This window comes from Protopterus annectens, chromosome 7.part0 (genome assembly GCF_019279795.1).
Source record: "Protopterus annectens isolate FY-2018-M chromosome 7.part0, PAN1.0, whole genome shotgun sequence".
NCBI lineage: Eukaryota > Metazoa > Chordata > Ceratodontiformes > Protopteridae > Protopterus > Protopterus annectens.
In genome coordinates, this window is record NC_056739.1 from 1695237903 (window position 1) to 1695259639 (window position 21737).

General features: G+C 42.5%; 1 protein-coding gene across 2 annotated transcripts in view; it reads left to right on the forward strand.

Annotated features, from left to right (window-relative positions):
* FANCI (FA complementation group I) overlaps positions 1-21737 on the forward strand; it is a 2406750-nt gene that overhangs the window by 2080744 nt on the left and 304269 nt on the right. For both annotated transcript variants that reach the window (XM_044078210.1, XM_044078208.1), the window contains exon 32: positions 14170-14354. In XM_044078210.1, coding sequence (XP_043934145.1) covers positions 14170-14354 — 185 coding nt within the window. The remainder of the gene's footprint in view (positions 1-14169; positions 14355-21737) is intronic.

Sequence of the window (21737 nt, forward strand, 5' to 3'; positions counted from 1 at the left end):
TCTTGGTGCTGACTCTTCAAGTCCAAATCATGTGCTTTGTCTTCAGCTGTGATGTGTTCATAGGTTCATAGGTAGATACTAGGCTATTGGCCCTGAGGCCTATACAAGCCTAGCCAAAAAGGTACCCTGGCTTTCGCCACCCAAGAAAATTATTTTCCTGTGCCCCTGTCAAGCAGAACCACAGAAGTGATCCCCAGGGTGAATTTCCTATTACCCATCCAATCATCAAGATTTTTCTTGAAGAATGCTAATGAGGAGCTCTGTTTGACATAGATAGGTAGTCTGTTCCAGAGTATGGGAAGTCTCTGGGACAGGAATCTATCCCTCCAGCATGTTCTGTTTGTTGTGGTGACAAGGTTTAGGTCCCTAGAGCATGTAGCTCGGAGGGATTGGGATTTCTTTAAGTGGAGCATGTCCAACAGCTCTGGGTTTGACATAGCTTTGTATGTTAGGCAGAGATTGCCTCTGAGTAGGCGATATGTGACTGACTAAAGCTGGAGTTTTTTGAGTCTGTCTGCATAGGGCATCTGTTTGAGGCCAGTAATCCTCTTTGTGAGGTATTTCTGCTGCCTTTCCAGTTGTTGTAGACGTCTTGTGAGGTGCATACCAAAAGGGGCATTGTACTCTATAATGGGTCTAATGAGTGATGGTTAGAGGGGAACAATGATCTCTTTTTTTCTGGATGAGAAGCCTTTTGTGATGAGGTGTGCCACGTAGAAGGATTTCCTGACCACTGTGGCGATGTGATTATCAAAGGAGAGACTACTGTCCACCTGTGTCCTAAGGTCTCTTATCACAACACTACCGCCTATGTGGTAGTTCATGGGTGGAGAGTTTTTACCAAAGGGGATGACAGTGCACTTTTTGGCATTGAGCTTGAGACCATGGCTTTGACACCAGGCATCTGTCTCAGTGAGGCCCTTTTGTAGGATGGTCCACATCATTAGGAGTTTCGATTATGGCTCCTAGTTTGCAGTCATCTGTGAATTTAGTTAGCCAAAGACCTTCTGTGTTAGCATGTACTTCAGAGAACTAGATACCAAACAGGAGAGGACCCAGGACTGAACCCTGTGGTACTCCACTTGTCACTGGTCTGAAGTCTGATTTGGAGTCTGCTACTTTCACAGTGTGGGTTCTGTCAGTAAGCCAGTTGGCAACCCATCTTGTGACATAGGGATTTATGCCTAGTTTAGTGAATTTATCTATAATTCCAGAGTGGGGGAATATGTTGAACGCCTTGGCGAGATATAGATAGGCTGTGTGAACCATCTTACCCTCATCTGTGGCTTTGGTGACTGCTTCAAAGAAGTCTATCAGGTTTAGAAGACATGATCTGCCTTTTACAAACCCGAACTGTGTGGGATCCAGAGTTTGGAGATCTCCAATGTCTTTGTTTATGAGTTTCATGACGATACATTCCATGGCCGTGCAGAGTAGGCTTGTCAGGCTAAAGTGGCGGTAGTTCCCGGGGTCTGTTATGCCCCCCCCCCTTTGTGGAGGGGGATAACCGTCGCAGTGCGCCATTCAATGGGCACAACGCCTGAGGTGAGGTGTTCAGCGCTGTTCTTGGAGTCTGAGTCCTTGGTGTTCAAGGCACTGACTGCAGTTTCAATTTCAGATCCACCACCCTGTGTGCCCCGGATCTATCTCATTCCACATCTGCCGGATTGCAGTCGATACTGGGGCTGGTGTGTTTGTGGCCATGGGATTATGTGCTGACCTTTGAGTTTTTCGAAAGGATTGTAGCCCACTTGTCTGTGTAGACTTGGGACATGCCACCTCTTTCTCCTACACCCATTGACATTATTCACTTGATGATCTTGGGCACACATCTTTGATCTCAGGGGCAAAGTCAGTTTGAATGCCCCAAACCCTTCCTTCAGCAGGAAGTCAAGATCTTAGAACAATTCACCTAGCCTTACACCAGGAGCTTCCCTGTAAGCGCACATGTAAGAGGAGACATATAATACATCACCCCAGATATCAACCCCTTATTGAAGGGGAAGGTTTCATAGATTAGTACTAAGCTAACTGCCCTTGTGAGCCATTCTGTAAGCCTAGCCAATTATCCCTTGTGAGACTCAAACCCTGCACCTTGTGTTTGTAAGGCAAACACCTTAACCATTAGGCCACCATCCCTAGGTCTTCTCCTGAGGACACCAGATTTAGTAAAATCTCAAAGATGATGAAGCAGAGGGGGATACCTGGACCACTAACCTACCGTCTTCCGGATAAAAAGGTTCTTTTCAAGGCATGCAGGCTTACTCCCTGTGCTTCCTGGATGCTCTCTCCTGCTGACCAAATGATGGATCTGGTGACAGAGTTGGCATGGCAGGAAGCATTTGTTACTAGGTTTATAATGAAGAAGCCAAACAAAATTTTGAGACCCCAGAAGGACAGATTACAGTGGAGTAGAGGCACTCTGTTAAACTTTATTATTGCAGTGGCTGCCACCAAGCAAGAACTCTTCAGAGTTTGGGGTTCCACCCCCTAACAAGGAGATGTTCATTGTGTTGCCCTGCTGCAGTCATCACACTTGGGTTATCCTGTCGTCAGGCGGTCCCGCAGTCGGCCTGAATTCCAAAGTCTTGGTCCGGCGTCGGTTGCTGTCGCTTCTTCCCTGACGTCAGTGCGCCAGGGGTATATAAGAGGCATCCAATGCCATTTTCTTCAGTCTTTCTTGCCGCGCATTGCCCGAAGCAGAAGCAGTTCGCAAGTGCCGGTCGGGCGACACCTGAGATTTTCGAATCGAGTTTCAGTCCGAAGTCTTCAAAGCTAAGTACCCCATTGGGGAACCTTTTCTTGCCTCAGTCCGATGTCAGAAAAAGTTAACAATTGCATTTCTTGTGGGAAGCAAATACCCCATAAGGACTTTCATTCTTATTGTATACCTTGCCTAGGCCCAGACCACGACGTAACTGGTTGTCGGTTTTGTGCTAGGTTCAATAAGCGAACTATAAAGCGACGCTTTGATTTCGCACGACAGTACTTCGGCAGGAAATTGAATTACACTATGCCGTTGGTGCAGCCAACTACCGGCGTGCATAAAAAACGCAAAGATAAAGACAGGCAGCCTAGATCCAAGCCAGACTCCGAGGCCTCGGCTGGGCCACTCGCCGGTTCTCCGGTTTTCAGTGAGGAGCCTACGCAGCCCCTGGCTACCGCAGAATTGGAACCCCAGACCGCTTCGGATTCTCTAGCAGAGAGTTCCAGGCCGACGCAGCCATTTTCTTTAGGCCCTACCGACGACATTGCAGAAGGAGAAGCCGGTGCTGTAGAAACACCTTCGGTTTCAGAAGGTGTCTTCAGATAGACTACTCTCACCATAAAATCTTATGCTAAGCTTAAGACTCCACTAAAACCAAAAATGACTGTACTTCAGTCTCCAGTTCAAGGCCCCATGCCTAAGAAAAAGATGCTTAAAATGACTGAAGATTTGATTTCTTTAATCGGGGGTTCCCAACCCCCCCCCAACAAAAGGCCTAGACAAGAGGAGGAGTATGCCGCCTCTGATGAAGTGTCTATTTCCTCAGGCTCCTCTGAGGAACAGGATTACTCATTTTCCCCCTTATGAAGATTCTGATGCTGAAGATTCCATTCCCTCAGCTTCTCCCCCTGAAGACTATTCCTTTGGGGAAACCTTACATACCATGAGGGAACATTTCCACTGGGAAGGTCAGGACTACTCCGACTCAAAGAAAAGGCTCCAAGAGTTTCTTTTACTCCCCCAGCAGAGACCACTTGCTATCCCCCCAGTTTTAGACATTGTGGATGATGTTTACTTAGAATCTAGTCTAAATCCAGATTCTCTGCCTCCTGCTCCAGCCAAACCAGATAGATACTATAGAGTTCCTGACTCACACAAATTCCTTTACAAAAGCCCTGTTGCTGACCCAGAGACAATCTCCCAGTGTCCCAAAGGGGCTAAGGCTTCTATGGCTAAAAATCCTGTACCCTCTGAAAGGGACTCCAGAGCACTAGATAGGTGAGGGAAGAAGGTTTACACCTCAGCTACTCTAGCTATGAGAGCACTAAATTGTGAATTTCACATGCTTAAATACCAGCAATTCCTAATGTCTCAAATAAAACAAAAGATGAAGCACGCACCCTCAACAGTCTGAATTCAAGGAAATGCAGGATCTGTTGCATGCAGCCGAACAGGTGGGCAAACATACTTTTACAATGTGGATTTGATTCCTTGGAAGCTTCTTGTAGAGCAGCTGTTACTGGGTCTGTTATACGTAGGCATGCTTGGTTAAAGGAACAAAACTCTGCCTGATCATGTTAAAGCAAAGTTACTAGATGCACCCTTACAGCAGGATGTCTTATTTGGGGTTTTAAAGAAAATGGAGGATAAGGCAAAATGTATGCAGACGGTCAAAGATTTCTTACAGGTACAGCCCCCACGCTTCAGCAGAAATTGGCCAACAAAAAATTGGTCCTTTCCAGCTTCTGACAAACCACAGAGGGGTAAATACAGGCGCCCAAGGGGCAGAGGACAAGCACAAATCCCTTACAAATCTCGACAATGGGGCACTGCAACACAGAAAGGAGGAGAAGACAGGTCCCAAACTACTAGAAGGTAAACACAATGACTTAAACTTCAAACTGCCAAGCAAAACTCTCTTGGCAGCTCCCTTGGGAGGAAAATTAGCACTTTTTGCAGACAACTGACACATCGTCACAAAGGACAAATGGGTCCTAGACATTATCTCACAAGGATACAGATTCCATTTCCACACCTTGCCAAGGATAAAAGGAATGCCAAACCTGCCACAAAATCAATGGGCAGAGGTGCAAAAACAAATTAAAGCTCTCATGGACATGAGAGCCATTCAACTGGTACCTTCACAGGAGCAAGGCCAAGGATTTTACTCAAGGCTCTTTCTAGTCTACAGAAAGGACAATGCTTGGAGACCCATTCTGGACCTTTCAATTCTAAACACCTTCTTGCAAGTACCCAAATTCAAGATGCTAACACTACAGCAGTTTCTTCCCATGTTGGACAAGAAAGCTTGGCTAGTAACGTTGGACCTCAAGGAGGCATACCTGCATGTCCCTATCAGACAAAATTGCAGAAGATACCTCCATTTCATTGCAGGTTCAACCCATTACCAATTCTCTGCACTGCACTTTGGCTTATCTACTGCGCCCAGGGTCTTCACAAAATGCCTGGCACCAGTAATTGCATACTGCAGACAAAGAGGAATTCAAATATACCCATACCTGGATGACTGCCTCATCCAAGCAGAAAGCAAGGGCATTCTCTTACAACATCTGGCTTTTGTAAAACACCTATTAAGTTACCTAGGGTACACAGTAAACGAAAAGAAATCAAAACTAGTGCCCTCACAAAATATGACATTCCTGGGTGCCAGCCTGAATACAACGGCCCAGATGGCTCATCTGACGCCAGACAAAACAACTACAACTAACTCAATACTTCAAAACAATGGCAACAAAGACCCAACTCCCTGCAAGAAAAGTTCTGCAGGCCTTGGGCTTCATGGCATCTTGCATACTACTAATACTATTTGCAAAGCTGCGTATGAGGAAATTACAATGGTACCTAAAAAGCGTGTGGACTCAACACAGCCACAGCTTGGAAACAATGATACCTCTCATTCCCTGCCTTCAACAGGAGTTCCTATGGTGGTCACAGGCATGTCACCTCAACAAGGGTCAGCCTTTCACCTTACCCCCAGCCAGGCAAACTATGACAACAGGTGCATCGGGCTATGCCTGGGGGGCACACATGGTAAGACGGTGCGTTCAAGGCATATGGGCTGCAGATCAAAGGAATCTGCACATCAATCAAAAAGAAATGCTAGCTGTACAGAATGCCCTGACAGCCTTCAAGGACCTCTTACATCCAGGACAGCTTACAATAAGGACAGACAACACCACAGTAATGTGGTACATAAACAAACAAGGGGGTACACACTCCTACCCTCTATGCAGGCAAGCAATGACCTTGTGGAACACAGCATTGGCTTACCAAGTTCAATTACAAGCTCAATTCCTGCCAGGAAAAAATAACACATTGGCAGACGACCTAAGCAGAAACATCATGGATCCCCATGAGTGGAAACTGGATCCACAAGTATTTGCAATGATAACTCAAAAATGGAGGCACCTAGACATAGTTTTGGGGGCTGGCAAACAGGTCTATCAGCTAACAAAATTTTGTACAAGGACATTTCACCATCAAGCTTGGAAAGTTCATTCATTTGGAATAACCTGACAGTATATGCCTTCCCTCCATTGCCCCTTCTCACAAAGGTGCTGCTGAAAGTCAGGATGGAGAGACCCCTAATGATACTCATTGCCCCAAACAGACCACGCCAGCACTGGTACCCACTATTAAGGAATATGGCCCAGGGCCCACTATGGATTTTACCACAAATTACTCATCTGCTCACACAGCAAGACAATCAGATTCTACACAGCCAGCTCAAAACCTTAAATTTGGCTGCATGGCAAATCACCTAAGCAACCAGCCAGCTCCTCTTTCACAAGCTGTTATGGATGTTATTCTGGAAGCCAGGAGGCCCAGCACCAGGAAAGCCTACTCAGACAAATGGAAAAGGTTTTGCACCTGGAACCAAGCTAAAGGCCAAAATACCCTTCAGCCGGACATACCTCAGATTCTACAATATTTAACTGAGATGTTACACAAAGGGCTTTCTTTTTCATCTATTAAAATCCACGCCTCAGCTATTTCAGCTCACTACAACATGGATCCTCCCTTATTTTCACATCCACTTCTAAGGCAGTTTCTCAGAGGGGCCAAAAACATTAGGCCTCCCAGGAGAGCACCAACACCAACTTGGGACCTCAATTTTGTTCTGGAAAAACTTACACTACCTCCTTTTGAACCAGCTTTCTCAGCTGACTTAAAGTTTATATCATGGAAGACTGCCCTGCTGCTAGCAATTACTTCAGCCAGAAGAGTCTCAGAGCTTCAGGCAGTAATGGCAGTAGAGCCTTTCCTCATTTTTCATCAAGACAGAGTTTCTCTACGAACTAACCCCTCCTTTATGCCTAAGGTGGTATCCAGTGTGGCTCTAAATCAAACCATCCATTTACCCACCTTCTTTCCAAATCCACAGAACAAAGGAAAAAGGCTCCTGCATTCCTTGGACATTCACAGGCAGCTACATTACTACTTGGATAAAACTAAGGTTTCCGGAAAATCTGACCAGCTTTTTGTATCCTATGCTACAGCATCACAAGGAAAGGCTATCTCAAAACAGGCCATTTCCAAATGGATAGGACATTGCATACGTTTTTGCTACACCCACCATGGAAAACCAGTTTCTGCTAGCATAAGGCCCCACTCTACCAGGTAAGCAGCTACATCTACAGCCTTCCTCAGGGGTGTGCCAACCAAGGATATTCTGGAAGCTGCAACTTGGAGTTCAGTACACACCTTCACCAAACACTATCACTTACCACTTTACTCTAAGACTAGAGCTGGCTTCGCCACTGCAGTTTTGCAGGGCCTTCTAGCCTCCTCTAACCCTGTTTGACTCCACCTCCCATCCTTAGCTTTGGGATTCTACCCAAGTGTGATGACTGCAGCAGGGTAACATGATGAACATAGTACAGTTTTGTACCTACCATAAATGTAGATTTTCGAGTGTATACCGTGCTGCAGTCCAGGTTACCCTCCCTCCATCCCCTCTGACCTAACTAAAAGCTTTCAATACTTTATCTGATACAACCTTTGTGGTGTATTTGCTTATAGCTGGAGGGATGTTTTGTTTGTGCTAAACTTTCATTATTGGTACTATCTACTGACCACCTTTTGGGGGGTACCTGACATCTGGGGCAAGAAAAACTGAAGAAAATGGCGTCGGATGCCTCTTATAATACCCCTGACGCACTGACGTCAGGGAAGAAGCGACAGCAACCGGCGCAGGACCAAGACTTTGGAATTCAGGCCAACTGCGGGACCGCCTGACGACAGGATAACCCAAGTGTGATGACTGCAGCAGGGTATACACTCGAACATCTACATTTATGGTAGGTACAAAACTGTACTTTGGGGATGGTTGATTGTCTAAAGAAATGAATTTACAGTTGAAGTTCTTTTTTTTGAGCACTGAACTACCTTGCATATATGAAGAGATTCTAGTGAGGCCTAGATGAGCAAATGCTATATTCCACTACCCTTTAGAAACTTGCAAGCAGCTGATGTCACAGGTGTTCACTATGTTCACCATTTTCTACCTCTCTATGAGGCTGGTAATAGAGCAGATGGAACAGTAAGAACAGCAAACACAGGCATAGCTATGATTTTGAAGTCAACTTCAAGGCATCATTCATTAACTCCCCTTACTATGTAGTAACTCTGGCAGTGGAGATCCTTTTAATGAATGCCACCTGTGAGGCAGAGGATGTCCTGAAAAACAAGGCTTCAGAGCTTCCTTCTGTGTGACGCTTCCTCAACATTTCTGTTGAGTTGCCTGACCTTCTGTTCTTTGGAGGCAGTAGTGGCTATTTGTCTCTTCACCTGGACAGATGGATGATCATCAGACTGGATGAAGAACATAATATTCAGAGGCTATATAATTCCATTCTCAAGACCTCCAAAGATAATTTCTCAATCAGTCCCAGATGTACTACCTCATCAGAGAAGTTCAAATGGAAAGGAGCTTTTGCAACTCCTCTAAAAAGAGATATACAATCAATCCCACCAAATGAGATTGTGTATAGAGTCTGTTCCAGCTTCGTTTTACTTCTCAAAAAGTCAAACAACTTCAGACCCATTTTAGATTTAAACAGCCTAAACCATTATGCAAAGTAGACAAAGTTCCTGATGGTCACTGTGCAAACCAGGTTTTTGTGCTTATAGGAGGGAGATTGGAATGTGCTCTGTAGACCTTCAGGGGGCTTACCTCCACATAAAAATTACCAAAGCTTCCAATAAGGTACCTCCACTTCCATCTGGGAACCAGTTATTAGCAGTTCTGGGCAATGGCATTTGGCCTCACCCCAACCCCTTGGGAAACTGAGTGTATGTCCATTTTGAATGAAACAGTACTCCAACCAGGGTTCGAATCTTCTCTATTCAGAGCCAGAAGAACGCACAAATAACGAATGAATGAGATAGAAAAACTCACTTTATTTAAAACACGAAACAAAGCTTTCGGGTATAACCCTTCCTCAGTGTTTGTTAATATATTTTAGACTTAGACTAAGAACATTTTCATTATATAACCAGGACAGACAAATACCACATGACACAGCTCACCTATAAGATAATACGTAAGAAACAATCAATTTAACAATTAAAGCTACATCACTATATTTAAAATCATGGTAAGCGCAAATACATTATTAGTATTTTAAAAAGTATACATCATAAAAAATTTTGCGTGATCGCAATTATATAAAATGAACAATACATAGCACATAAAAACAAAAAAGATATAAAACATTTAATGATACTGTTTCTGTCTGAATTCCAACATTGGTTTGATGGTAACCACATTTGTCTATCCTGGTTATATAATGAAAATGTTCTTAGTCTAAAATATATTAACAAACACTGAGGAAGGGTTATACCCGAAAACTTTGTTTCGTGTTTTAAATAAAGTGAGTTTTTGTATCTCATTCATTCGTTATTTGTGTATGTCCGTTTTGACAGCCCAGCCCACCTTAGGCAGAAAAGGTTCCTAATTTTTCTATACATGGATGATCGTCTTCTCACCACTGCATCAAGCGAGTCCCTTTTCTTAGCCAGTGACTATTTGCTCCATTTGTATCTGCTCTTAGGCATCTCTGTCATTTCAAAAAAAATCCCAGTTGGAAGTTTCCCAGACTCTAGTCTTTATAAGATGCCATCTGGACTCATGGCTACAGATTCTGAGGCTTCATCTAGATAGACCAACAATCTTGTGGTTCTTGACTTTTAAAGCTCTAGCTGTTCCTATCTTCAGCTAATTCACATATTTTGCTAATACAAGGCTTAGTGGCAGTTGCTATTCGGCTAGTTCCTCATGCAAGGTTCTACATGAGGGTGTTACATTGGACCCAGAGCATGCAGTAATTTTAGTTGCTGGATTCAGTGTGCAAACCTGTTCATTTTCCACCTCTTGCATATGTTTTCTAGACGGTAGATCTAGTCTGTCACTATTTCATTGGGGAGACCATTCATCCTGTCCCTTCTGAAGGTCACAGTGACCATAGATAGTCCCTGTCTGGGGTAGGGGCATATTTTAATGAGAGAACAGTCCAAGGGATGTGAACTCAGCAAGAGGCCAACCTTCACATCTTTATCTTTGAGATAAGGGCAGTTCTGTTAGAGTTGCAGGCCCTTCAGGGCTTCCTTCCTCAGGGTGATGTCTATCCAGCCTTCAGTGGTATGTTACATCAACAAGAAGGGGAGGAACCTACTCTTATACCTTGTACTTAAGTCATTTTGGTGTGGTAGTGGGCAAAGTCTACACAGTACTTTATGATAGCATGCATTCCAGCACAGGCAATCTACCTCGGGGGTCAGTTTCAGTAGATGTCTGATGCCTCACAAGTGGTCCTTCAACCCATTGGTTCACATTTGATATTCGTCTGCTGATGTAGCCTTTCTGCGTTCTTTTTGCTTCTTCATCCAACACCAAATGCAGCAGCTTCTTTACTCTAATCTTTCCACAGAGACACTCTAGCCCATTAGTGGCTTCCCAGACTCCTCTGTTCTCCCCCTCCCATTGCCACTAATGACAAAATTCCTTCAGAAAGCATCCCTCTGCAAGGCCTCAATCATTCCCATAGCCCCTTCTGGCCGATGCACGTCTGGTTCCCAGTGCTGAGGCTTCACTTCAAGAAGCAGCCATGGCTTCTAAATATCAAACTGGGCCTCCTATCTTACCTGGACATTCCGTCCGTCATTCTGACCTCTTGATTTTTTCAGTTTCCATTGTTGGCCAAGGATCTTTCTTTCCCTTCTAGAATGATTCATATGCTTTGTTTCTCAGAAAACATTTACTGGCAGGCTTTATAGGAGCAAATGGACATCTTTTCCATTTAGGCCCTTCAACATGGATTAAACTCTGTTTTTGGCCCATTTACTTTAGTGTTAGAGTTTCTGGCCACCCTTTTTATTTCTGGTGTTAGCCAATCTTTCATCAAGGTCCATTTAGTAGCTGTTTTGGGTTTCCATCATAGTTTTTATTCAATAACCTTAGCTTCCCATAAAACCTGTAAGGCTTCCCTGAAAGGCACTTTTCCCCCTGACACCACCAGTTGAAGACTGCTCACCCACTTGGGATCTTAAATTCTTTTCACTGGCTTTAATGACTCCTCCCTTTGAGATAGCTTCCTCAGCTGACTCAGTGTTTCCCTCTCCCTTGGAAGACCTTGTTTTTGGTTGCTATTACTTTAGCCAGAAGAATATCAGATCTGCTTGCTCTCTCGTTGAATTATCTGTACTTTTTTCATAAGGATAGGGGTTCCTTCAGAACCATTTCCTCCTTTACAGTCAAGATTGCTTTCAGTTTTACTTTAAAGAAACCTTCATATGTGCCATTTTTTCCAAATCATAGCAATAAAGGAGAATGCTTGCTACATAGCCTTGATGTTCACAGGCAATTAGTATTCTACATACAGTAGATATAAAAAGTTTACACACCCCCTGTTAAAATGCCAGGTTTTTGTGATATAAAAAATGAGACCACAATAACTCCTTTCAAAATTTTTCTCACCTTTAATGTGACTTATAGCATGTACAATTCAATTGAAAAACAAACAAATCTGTTAGGGGAAAAAAACATAAAAAATAAAAAAAAACATACAATGCGCTGGTTGCATAAGTGTCCACACCCTTAAACTAATACTTTACTGTGTGTGCACACCCTTAAACTAATACTTTGTTGAAGCACATTTTGATTTTAATTACAGCATTCAGTTTTTTTTGGGTACACACCTGTCAATTAAAGAGACTCTGATTAACCCCAAATATAATTCAGCTATCCTAGTAGGATTTTCCTGACATTTACTCAGTTGCCTGCTACAGCAAAAGCCATGGTTTGAGGAGAACTTCCAAAACATCAAAGGGATCTCATTGTTGAAAGGTATTAGTCAGGAGAAGGGTACAAAAAAATTTCCACAGCATTGGATATACCATGGAACACAGTGAAGACAGTCATCAAAAAGTGGAGAAAATATGGGACAACTGTGATGTTGCAATGAACTGGATGTCCCTCCAAAATTGATGAAAAGATCAAAAGAAAACTGGTCAGGGAGTCTGCCAAGAGACCTACAGAAACACTGATGGAGCTGCAGGAATTTCTGGCAAGTACTGGTTGTGTACTACATGTGACAACAATCTCCCATATTCTCCATATGTCTAGACTGTGGGGTAGGGTTGCAAGACGGAAGCCTTTTCTTTCACAGAAGAACATCCAGACTTGGCTAAAATTTGCAAAACAATAATCAAGTCTCTCAAAAGCATGTTGGAAAATGTGTTATGGTCTGATGAGACCAAGGTTGAACTTTTTGGCCGCAATTCCAAAAGGTACATTTGGTACAAAAACAACACTTTGCATCGCCAAAAAAACACCATCCTCACTGTGAAGCATGGTGGTGGTGGCAGTATCATGCTTTGGGGTTGCTTTTCTTCAGTTGGAACTGGGGCTTTAGTCGAAGTGGAGGGAATTATGAACAGTTCCAAATACCAGTCACCTTTGCCCCAAAACCTTCAGGCGTCTGCTAGAAAGCTGAAGATGAAGAGGAATTTCACCTTTCAACACGATAATGGCCCCAAGCATACATCCAAATCAACCAAAGAATGGCTTCACCAGAAGAAGGTTTGGAATGGCCCAGACCTAAATCCAATAGAAAATCTGTGAGGTGATCTGAAGAGAGCTGTGCACAAGAGATACTCTCACAATGTGACAGATATGGAGTACTTTTGCAAGGAAGAATGGGCAAATATTGCCAAGTCAAGATGTGCCATGCTGATAGACTCCTTACCCAAGAAGACTGAATGCTGTAATTAAATCAAAAGGTGCTTCAACAAAGTATTAGTTTAAGGGTGTGCACACACAAGAAAGTATTCATTTAATGGTGTGCACACTTATGCAACCAGTGTATTGTACATTTTTTATTTTTTATATTTTTCCCCTAATAGGTTTGTTTGTTTTTCAGTTGAATTGTACAGGTTATAGGCCACATTAAAGGTGGGAAAAGTTTTGAAATGATTTATTGTGGTCTCATTTTTTATATCACAAAAACATGGCATTTTAACAGGGGTATGTGAACTTTTTATACCCACTGTACACTGCACAAAGCATTTTAGAAAAGACCACCAACTCTTCTTTTCTTGTGCTTTTTCTATACTGAGTCAGGAAATGTCTATGATCACCTTGTCTGGATGGCTGTTTGACTGTATGCTTTTTATATGTCATGCTGACAGCAGAGTTTTATTGTGTGAATCTGAGGTGTAGTCTACAAGGTCAGTTACAACCGCCACAGCTTTTTTTTGTGAAGTTTGGTTGTGGATGATATTTGTACTGCTGCCAAAGTGGTCTGCTGTGCACATCTTCTGTAGACATTCCAAGCTAGATGCGAGCTCTAGGCTAAGATCATCATTTGGAGCTACAGTGCTTAAAGGTATCCTATCATTATGCCACCAAGGGCATTTGATAGCTGGTGATTCTATCCTAGCAGTTGAGCTGGACAGATTGGCTAATCATAGATACAGAAGTTATGTACTTACCGTAATCTTTGATCTTGGATATCCCTAGTCCTTCCATTTTTGTCAACCTGTCCACATTCCCACTCCAAATTCTCCTATTTTCCCATCTCTGGACAAACTTTGTAGATCCATACTGAAGCCTGTCCTCCACCTGAAGTTACATCTTTGTGTCTTTCATTTTATTCCATTTGTGATCTAGGTTGTAAACTTGATCTAAGAGCTATGGGGAGAAGGCAGGTATATCATGGGAGAAGGGAAGGGAGCTCATGCTTTGGAGAAGCTGAAGCTGCCAGTCATATCTGACAGATGCTGGATAAACCCATCAGTCATCATGGACAGACTAGGTTTAACCAAAATCAAGAGAGCTATGGTAAGTACATAACTTCCTTTTTGTTTCATTGGTTTTATATGTATATGTTTGTCCTTTCTAATATTTGAAAGTATTTCTAATAATATAAATATCTCCCTAGATGAATCATCTCAAACTGTGAACCAGAGAGAGCCAATAGAAAAGGCTGTTATTCTTCAGCTGGGGACCCTCTTGACTGCTTTTCATGAACTAATTCAGACATCTTTACCCTCAGGAAGTTGTATTGATACCCTTCTGAAGGAACTGGCCAAGATGTATACCATTCTCACTTCCTTTGTTAAATATGTAAGTTTATAACATATATTTTTTCACATGTACAAACTCTTCTTTTGGTGTGTATTTGGCATACATGGCTGGAACTCACTGTCATCACTCCTTATATAATAACGTAGTTGAGACTTGCTGTTTTTTTATTAACATCTTTATTATCTTCACACATTACATGGCGGCATGGGTAAACACACAGTTATAAAAGAGAAAACAAACCATTGCAAAGATTTTTCCTTTTCATGGTATTTAAGACATGTTGTTAATATTCTTATTGTAATAGAGCTTGTATGTTCAGTAGTTGCTTACTTGAGGAAAGATTACAGAGAACTTATAACTTCTTTTTTTCTAGAGACAATGCCCTTATGAGATTAGTAATATAGAATGCCATTCTTACCACTGTGGAGACCTGGTGATCAAAGATATGGTTGCTGTCAACCTGCGTGTCCAGGTCTCTCATCACTGAGTATGTACTTAGGGTGTTGCTATTGATGTGGTAATTAGCAGGAACATCGCCCTTACCAAAAGGGACGATAATGCATTTTTTTTGCATTGATTTTAAGGCCATGACTTGGGCACCAATCATTTGTTTGTAGGTTGTTGACATCTTTTGGAGATTCTATGACTGCTCCCGGTTTGCAGTCATCAGCAAACTTTGTCAGCCAGAGACTTTTAGTTTTTTGTACTTCAGAGAAATAGATTCCAAACTGTAGAGGTCCCGGGACTTATCCCGGTGGAACACCACTAGTTACAGGAATGCTGTTGGAGGTGGATTCCCCTATTTTGACTGTGTGTGTTCTTTCAGTGAGCCAGTTAGCGACCCATCTAACGATATAAGGGTTGCTACTGAGCTGAGTTTGTCAATGATGCCTGAGTGGGGGATATTGTCACAGATTTCCCTTTGTCCACGGCCTTGGTGACTGTCTTGAATAAGTCCACCAGGTTTAACAGGCATGAGCTCCCTTCAACAAATCCAAACTGAGTAGGGTCAAGTGTTTGGAGGTTACCTATATCTTTCTTGATAATGTCCATGATCATTCACTCCATGGCATTGCAGATAAGGCTAGTCAGGCTAATAGTTCTGTAGTTCCTGGGGTCAGTGGAAGCACCACTTTTGTGCAAGGGGATAATGGTGGCTGTTTTCCATTTAGAGAGGAGGAAGCTGGTGCTTGAGTATGATTGAAAAGAGTACCCAGTGGTGTTGCTAATTCTTGTTGGAGGCCATGTAGGACACATCCTGTGATGAATGCTGTAATTGAGGAGTGTGCTTTATTTTAACTTGTCTGCAGTATTCATATCAGTTGCTTGATAATGTTATGCCAGTATGCATTAAGAAGCATACATTACATAAATATGATATCATTCTTTGAATGGCATATCTTTTGCCTTTTGATGGTATGGAATTGTGGTGGTGTATGTGGAAGGGGATATAGAATTGAATTGCAGTGTATGCCACAGAATGTAAATGTATATGTGTGGTCATGTATGTGATGTGTGGAAGTTACATACAGAGTGTGTGTGTGCATGCTGGTACTGTAGAAATTGTGCCCTTATGGTGTCAAATGTCATATTTTGTGCACGTGTAACATGTGTGGGTGCTTCAAAGTGCGATGTGTTTGCTGTCATTGCTATTTGGCATAGTTATCAATGCATTAGGCTGCTGCATTGGCCTGAATTCAGGTGCTTGCTTTGGCACATGCGCATTGGATTAAAGGCTGTAAAGAGATGGATACAAACTGATAGTGAGTATGTGTGTATTGTGGTTGTTGTAGCACTACACTGTGAAACACAGCTACAGGAACTCGTACCTGATAGGCCCATGTGTTTGCCAGCTAATATTAAGCAGAGTGTGTGTTACTGCAGCAGATGTGTGTCGTGAAGAGCAGACATTATCAAGTATTGTTTCATTTTAGCCATTGCAGCAATTTATTTACATGCTTTTTATTTCATTTCTTTATAGGTGGTCTGAGCTCCATGGTTCACTGAGACTTTGTGTATGAAAAGATCAGTGTGTGTATATGTCCGTTTTGTTTGCTGGTTGTAGTAGACATTTGCAGAGTGGCTATGGTGGATGATGTACAAGAACTAGCTAAGCAAATGTCTACTACAACCAGCAAACAAAACGGACATATATCCACACACTGACTGTAGTAGACATTTGCAGAGTGGCTATGGTGGATGTCGTACAAGAAATAACTAAGCAAAGTGTAGGTGGGAGATGATGTGGGCTGGAGAATATGTAGTAAAAAACAGTTCACAGAATTAAAATAAGCTACTCTGAAATTGTCGATTTGTTACCTGCAAATTTCTTCCAAATTAATGTGGTGTAGAACATGCTGGCTCAGATATCTGTTTTTCACTTCTCAAGAAGCTGTCAAAATTTGGATACACAGAATTTAATTGATGGTTGTAGCAGTGTACATTTTAAAGCACTATTAAGTTTAACTGAGGTAGAAAAAGTGTGCACACTGTTATGGACAATGACAGATGGCTTTGTATTATGCTTAAGGAGAAATTTAATGAATAATATCCAAAAAGATACATAACACAAATCTCTGTGAATGCATGCATAATAAAGCAAGGGTAAGGAAAGGTAAAAGCCAAGGTGGCATCGCAGACCTGACTGAGATGTGGCAAATCTTAAGACTGCATTGTTGTGTAAACCTGTCTGAAATAAGACTGTTAATTTCATGCTAAACAGTACTATGTTTCAAACATTTCCATGTCTGTGATCAGCTATTATCTGTGAACGTTACAGGCATTGCTTCAAGTTTAAAAATATTTCTACATATTAAAGATTGGTAAAAAGCATTTTATAACATAATTTACTGCGAAAGTGCCATTCAGATAACAGGAATAAGGAGAGATGTGAGCGAACACTTTTACTGGCACACTTGGCAGACTGCAGAGTAATCTTTTTGATGTGTATTTTCATGCATAGGTAACTAATTAGCTAAACATTGCAGGGTAGGAAATGTGATACTCTTGCTGGTTGAGGGAATGACTGTAGGAGGAGTAACTTTGGAAGGAAAATAAACTCACTAAAAAGTCTGTTATCTCAGTAATTAGTTGATTTTTTGAGAAGCTTGTTTTACTGAATGTGTAACACATCAGTAGGAGACACATTTGTAAGAGTCACTGCAGAATAGTTCATTATACCTTTACTGATGGCTCTCATAGTTAGCTCTACTACTCATTTTTTCCATTCTAAGTGAATGCAGCTGGGTGGGATCTGACAGTCCAGCCATAGGCAGTGTGATCTCATCAAGTATTCCCTCACAGTTCATTATGGGGGAGGATTTGTCTTTGGAAGAAGAACAAACTGTATGAGGATGTCTGCCTCCAGGAAGGTATGCAGGGTTACAAACAGAATAGAATTAGCAGTAACTACTTTTTTTCTGGTGCATGCAGGTTAGCAGTGTGCACAACTTGAAGAGAAAATAAAAATATGTTGTTTCAGTTATTTCCCATAGTGGTCCTTTAAGACTTGATTAATTCGCTATATCAGGATCAAGCTTTACTAGGACCATTCTCAAGGGGCTCCTAGACTCTTGTCCTTCCACCTCCCAAATGTAGTTAACTAAAGTAATCTACCCATATAGCTAAGGCTACTGCAGCAGTGATCAATATGAGCATAGCAGAGGTGTCTAAGTAAAACTTACCATAACAGTAGATATTTGAATGATCACTGTCGCATTAGTCACTCTCTCCCACTATCTACCTTGTTTTTTGGTGTGTTTCTTATGCCAGGGTGTGGAAATTTATTATTATTATTATTTTTTGTTATCATCTTTGTCCTTTCGGGGCTCAGCCTCCCTCTCTCTGTGCTGGCAGAAAAGCTCTGAAAGGCTTTGCGCTGAAACTTGTCTTTTAGTTAGCTCAACTCAAGCTGCCTGACAATTAGGGAGTGTGGAAGGTCCCCTGAAACTTTGGAAGCTAGCTAGCTGTTATATCCTTGGCAGGATATAACCTATATAGCTAGGCTACTGCAGCAGTAATCATTTGAACATCTGCGGTTTTACTTACACAACTATACTTTCTAACCACTAATGATTAACTGCATGTACCTGCAAGTTGCTTGTCTTCAATTAAAGTAGGTGTTTATGGGGGGGGAAAGCTAATTACTTTGCAAATGCAAGAAAGAACTATCTTTTTCATCATTTTCTCTCTTTTAATTTTTTTGCTTAAAAAAATTGTGCACATCTTAAACTAAGAACATTACTGTATACATGGATGCCTATGAAAATGGGAAATTATCATCTTAATTCTATATGTAATAAGTACACTTTTATGTTAAATCCCCAGCAACTCAAGATTGCAGGGTTATAAACTTTAACTCACCTTCACTAACGATGTAAATCAAGCCTGGAAACATTACAAGTAAGAAATAGTTTTCCTGCTTTAATATCACTAGCATGTATAGAAACCCTGCACCATATAAGTGGATGGTCTTCCCAAAACCTTACCCTGAGGAAATTGTGTTCTTGGAGGCTTTCAGATCCAAACCATCTGCATTTCGGTTGTGTGTGTGTCCCTCTCCCCCCTCCGCTGATGCACTTGTTGACTTGGTATCAGACAGGGCTTGGAAGGACACGGACACTGTAGAACCTATCCCCAAATGTACAGACAAAATCCTTAATGCCCCCTCTAACCGACCCCATTGGACCAAAGGAATCCTGGTAGATGCCATGTTTTTTGCAGCAACCTTCAAGAAGGAGCTGGCCCAAGAAGGCTCCACTGTCCTTCCCCCTAACAGGGAATCTTGGGCCATAGATTTGGCAAGAGAGTGCATGCCTCATCTACCTTCACCTTTCAAGCCTTAAACTGTCTTTCCCATTTTACTAGGCTACAGAGGGATTAAATCAAAAAACTCTCTAGCTCGGTCCCAGAGTTCATGTCTGAAGAGGAAAGGAAGTCCTTCTCTTCCAAAATGCCACTCTAAAGTCAATTTCCAATGCATCCATGAAGATAATCTCCCATGCTGCAAGAGGGTACCTCAAGGGTCACCGGTTCTGGCATTGCCATTAAGCACCATGGATGCGGCTGTGTGACTGCGGAACCTTTCAAGGTATCTTTTGTCAATGCTGCTTTTGATGGCTCATCTTTGTTCGTTTAGGCCCACTGTTAGAGAGACACTTTCCTGTAGTGAGAAAGATGGAAAGACCCTGCCTGCCATTGGAATCCGTTTTTCTACCCCACAAAGATCCTTATGCAAGAATCAGCATGGGAGAAAACTGTGGTTCAAGAAAATCTCAGGTTCCTTTTCAGGAATCACAGGGGATTTTCCCCCAGAGGCAGAGGGGGGAAACAGTTGTGATGGTAGATGCTGCCCACACAGCAGAGGGGGTCCACAAAATAAAGGGTCTCGAGATCCTTTCAGAGACAGACCCGTTCAGTGCTCCTGAAAGGTTGCCTGACTGTCCTTCTCTGGAGGCAGTCGGGGTGTGCTTATCTTTGCACTCAGAAGCCTGGCTAGCCATCACAAATGACTGGTGGGTGTAAAGGATCATATCAAGAGGATACTCCATCCCCTTTTCAAAAATCCCCAAAGCAAAGAACTTCCTCCCAGATGCCCCACCCAATCAGAGAGAGATAGCAATGTTGCAGATCTCAAAGCTGCTCCAAAAAAAAGAGTCATCCAGAAGGTCCCTCCAGATCAATTTGGATCAGGTATTTACTCAAAATTCTTTTTAGTACAAAAAAAAGTTAGGGGACCTGAGGCCCATCTTGGATCTGACATCCCTGAATGAGTCAGTAAAGAACTCAAAGTTCAGGATTGTCACAGTTCAGCGCATTTTACTTCTTATGAAAATGGATGACAGGGATGTGCTCAACAGACCTGAAGAATGTGTACTACCACATCAAGATGGACAGATGCTCTAGAAGGTATCTCCGCCTCAAGCTGGGAGCTAGACATTTTCAATTCAGAGCGCTTCCTTTCGGTCTCGCTTCAGCCCCCAGGGTGTTAGCACATGCATAGTGGTAGTTGCAGCTCATCCAAGACAAGGATTCCATGCGATTCCTTACCTATATGACTGGCTCCTAACCTCTCCAACCAGGCATTTACTTACCCAAGCCAGGGACTATCTGTTACAACAGCATAACAATCAACATGCAAAAATGTCAAGTTACAGCCTGTTCAAAACATTGACTTCATAGGACCACATCTGGATACCCTGTCTACCTCCAGACAAGATTTCATTGCTAAGACTACATATCAGGCAGATTTTAGCAATTCCAGCTACTTCAACAAAACTAGTACTCAGAGCCTTGGCTCCATGGCTACTACCACAACCAGTTACCAACAGCATGTCTACGTATGGAATTCTGCAATGGACCTAAGCAGTCCAATGGTCATTACACCAACACCCTTTAAGCTACACAATCAAACTATCACAAGTGTGCAAAGATCCCTCTAGTGGCTCCACTCCTCTGAGATCCAACAAGGATGCCCCTTTGTCCCCCCCCCCACCAACGTCCCGTTGACCACAGACATCTCCCAGTTGGGGTGGAGGGGGCATTTCATGGGTTGGATGGTTCAAGGTACGTGGATGTCACAGGAGACCAACCTGCATATCATGTCCTAGAGACAAGGCCAGTCCTTCTGGTGTTGCACGCACTAGACAGCTTTTTTCATCCATTGACTATGTGTTACAAACGGACAACATATCAATAGTATGGCACATCAACAAACAAGGGGAAACTAGATCCTGCCCCCTGTGTCGAGAAGCAATGATGAGAGTGTGGCCGTGGGCGGCCTCTACCAACCTCTTTCTGATCGTAATGCACATTCTGGGGGAGTGCAACATCCTGGGAGGACAGGCTCAGCAGAGTATTACTGATGCCTCATGAGTGGTCTCTGAATCAGTCAGTGGCAACATGCTTTGCCACAAATATGGTCAATTTTGCTGTGATCTCTTTGCATCTCCCCACAACAACAAATGCAGCAGGTTCTTTGTCTTGATTCTCCCTTAGGACAGTCACCCTTAGATTCTCTAGTCCATGCTTTTCCTCCTGGTCTACTTTATGCTTTCCCACCACTTCCCTTGATCCACAAATTTGTTCAGAAAGCATTAAGGTTGAACAGCAAAGTGGATGCTGCAACCATGTCCAGATCTACTGTCCCATCCATCAGTGCAAACTCGTCCTGATCTCCCAGACCTAAAATTTAACCACATGGTTTCTCCAATTCCAATGATGGCTAGACATTCCAGGCTTTCTTCCCACAAGTCATCTACTACGAGAATCTGTAAAAGCAAATGTAAAAGATTCTCTATATGTGCTCAAGAGAAGCAACTAGATCCTTTTATTGCTCCTATTCCAGCAGTTTTACATTTTCTTGCGTTTATTTTCCAAAATGGGTGAGTCACTCTATTTTATTTATTTTATTTTATTTTATTT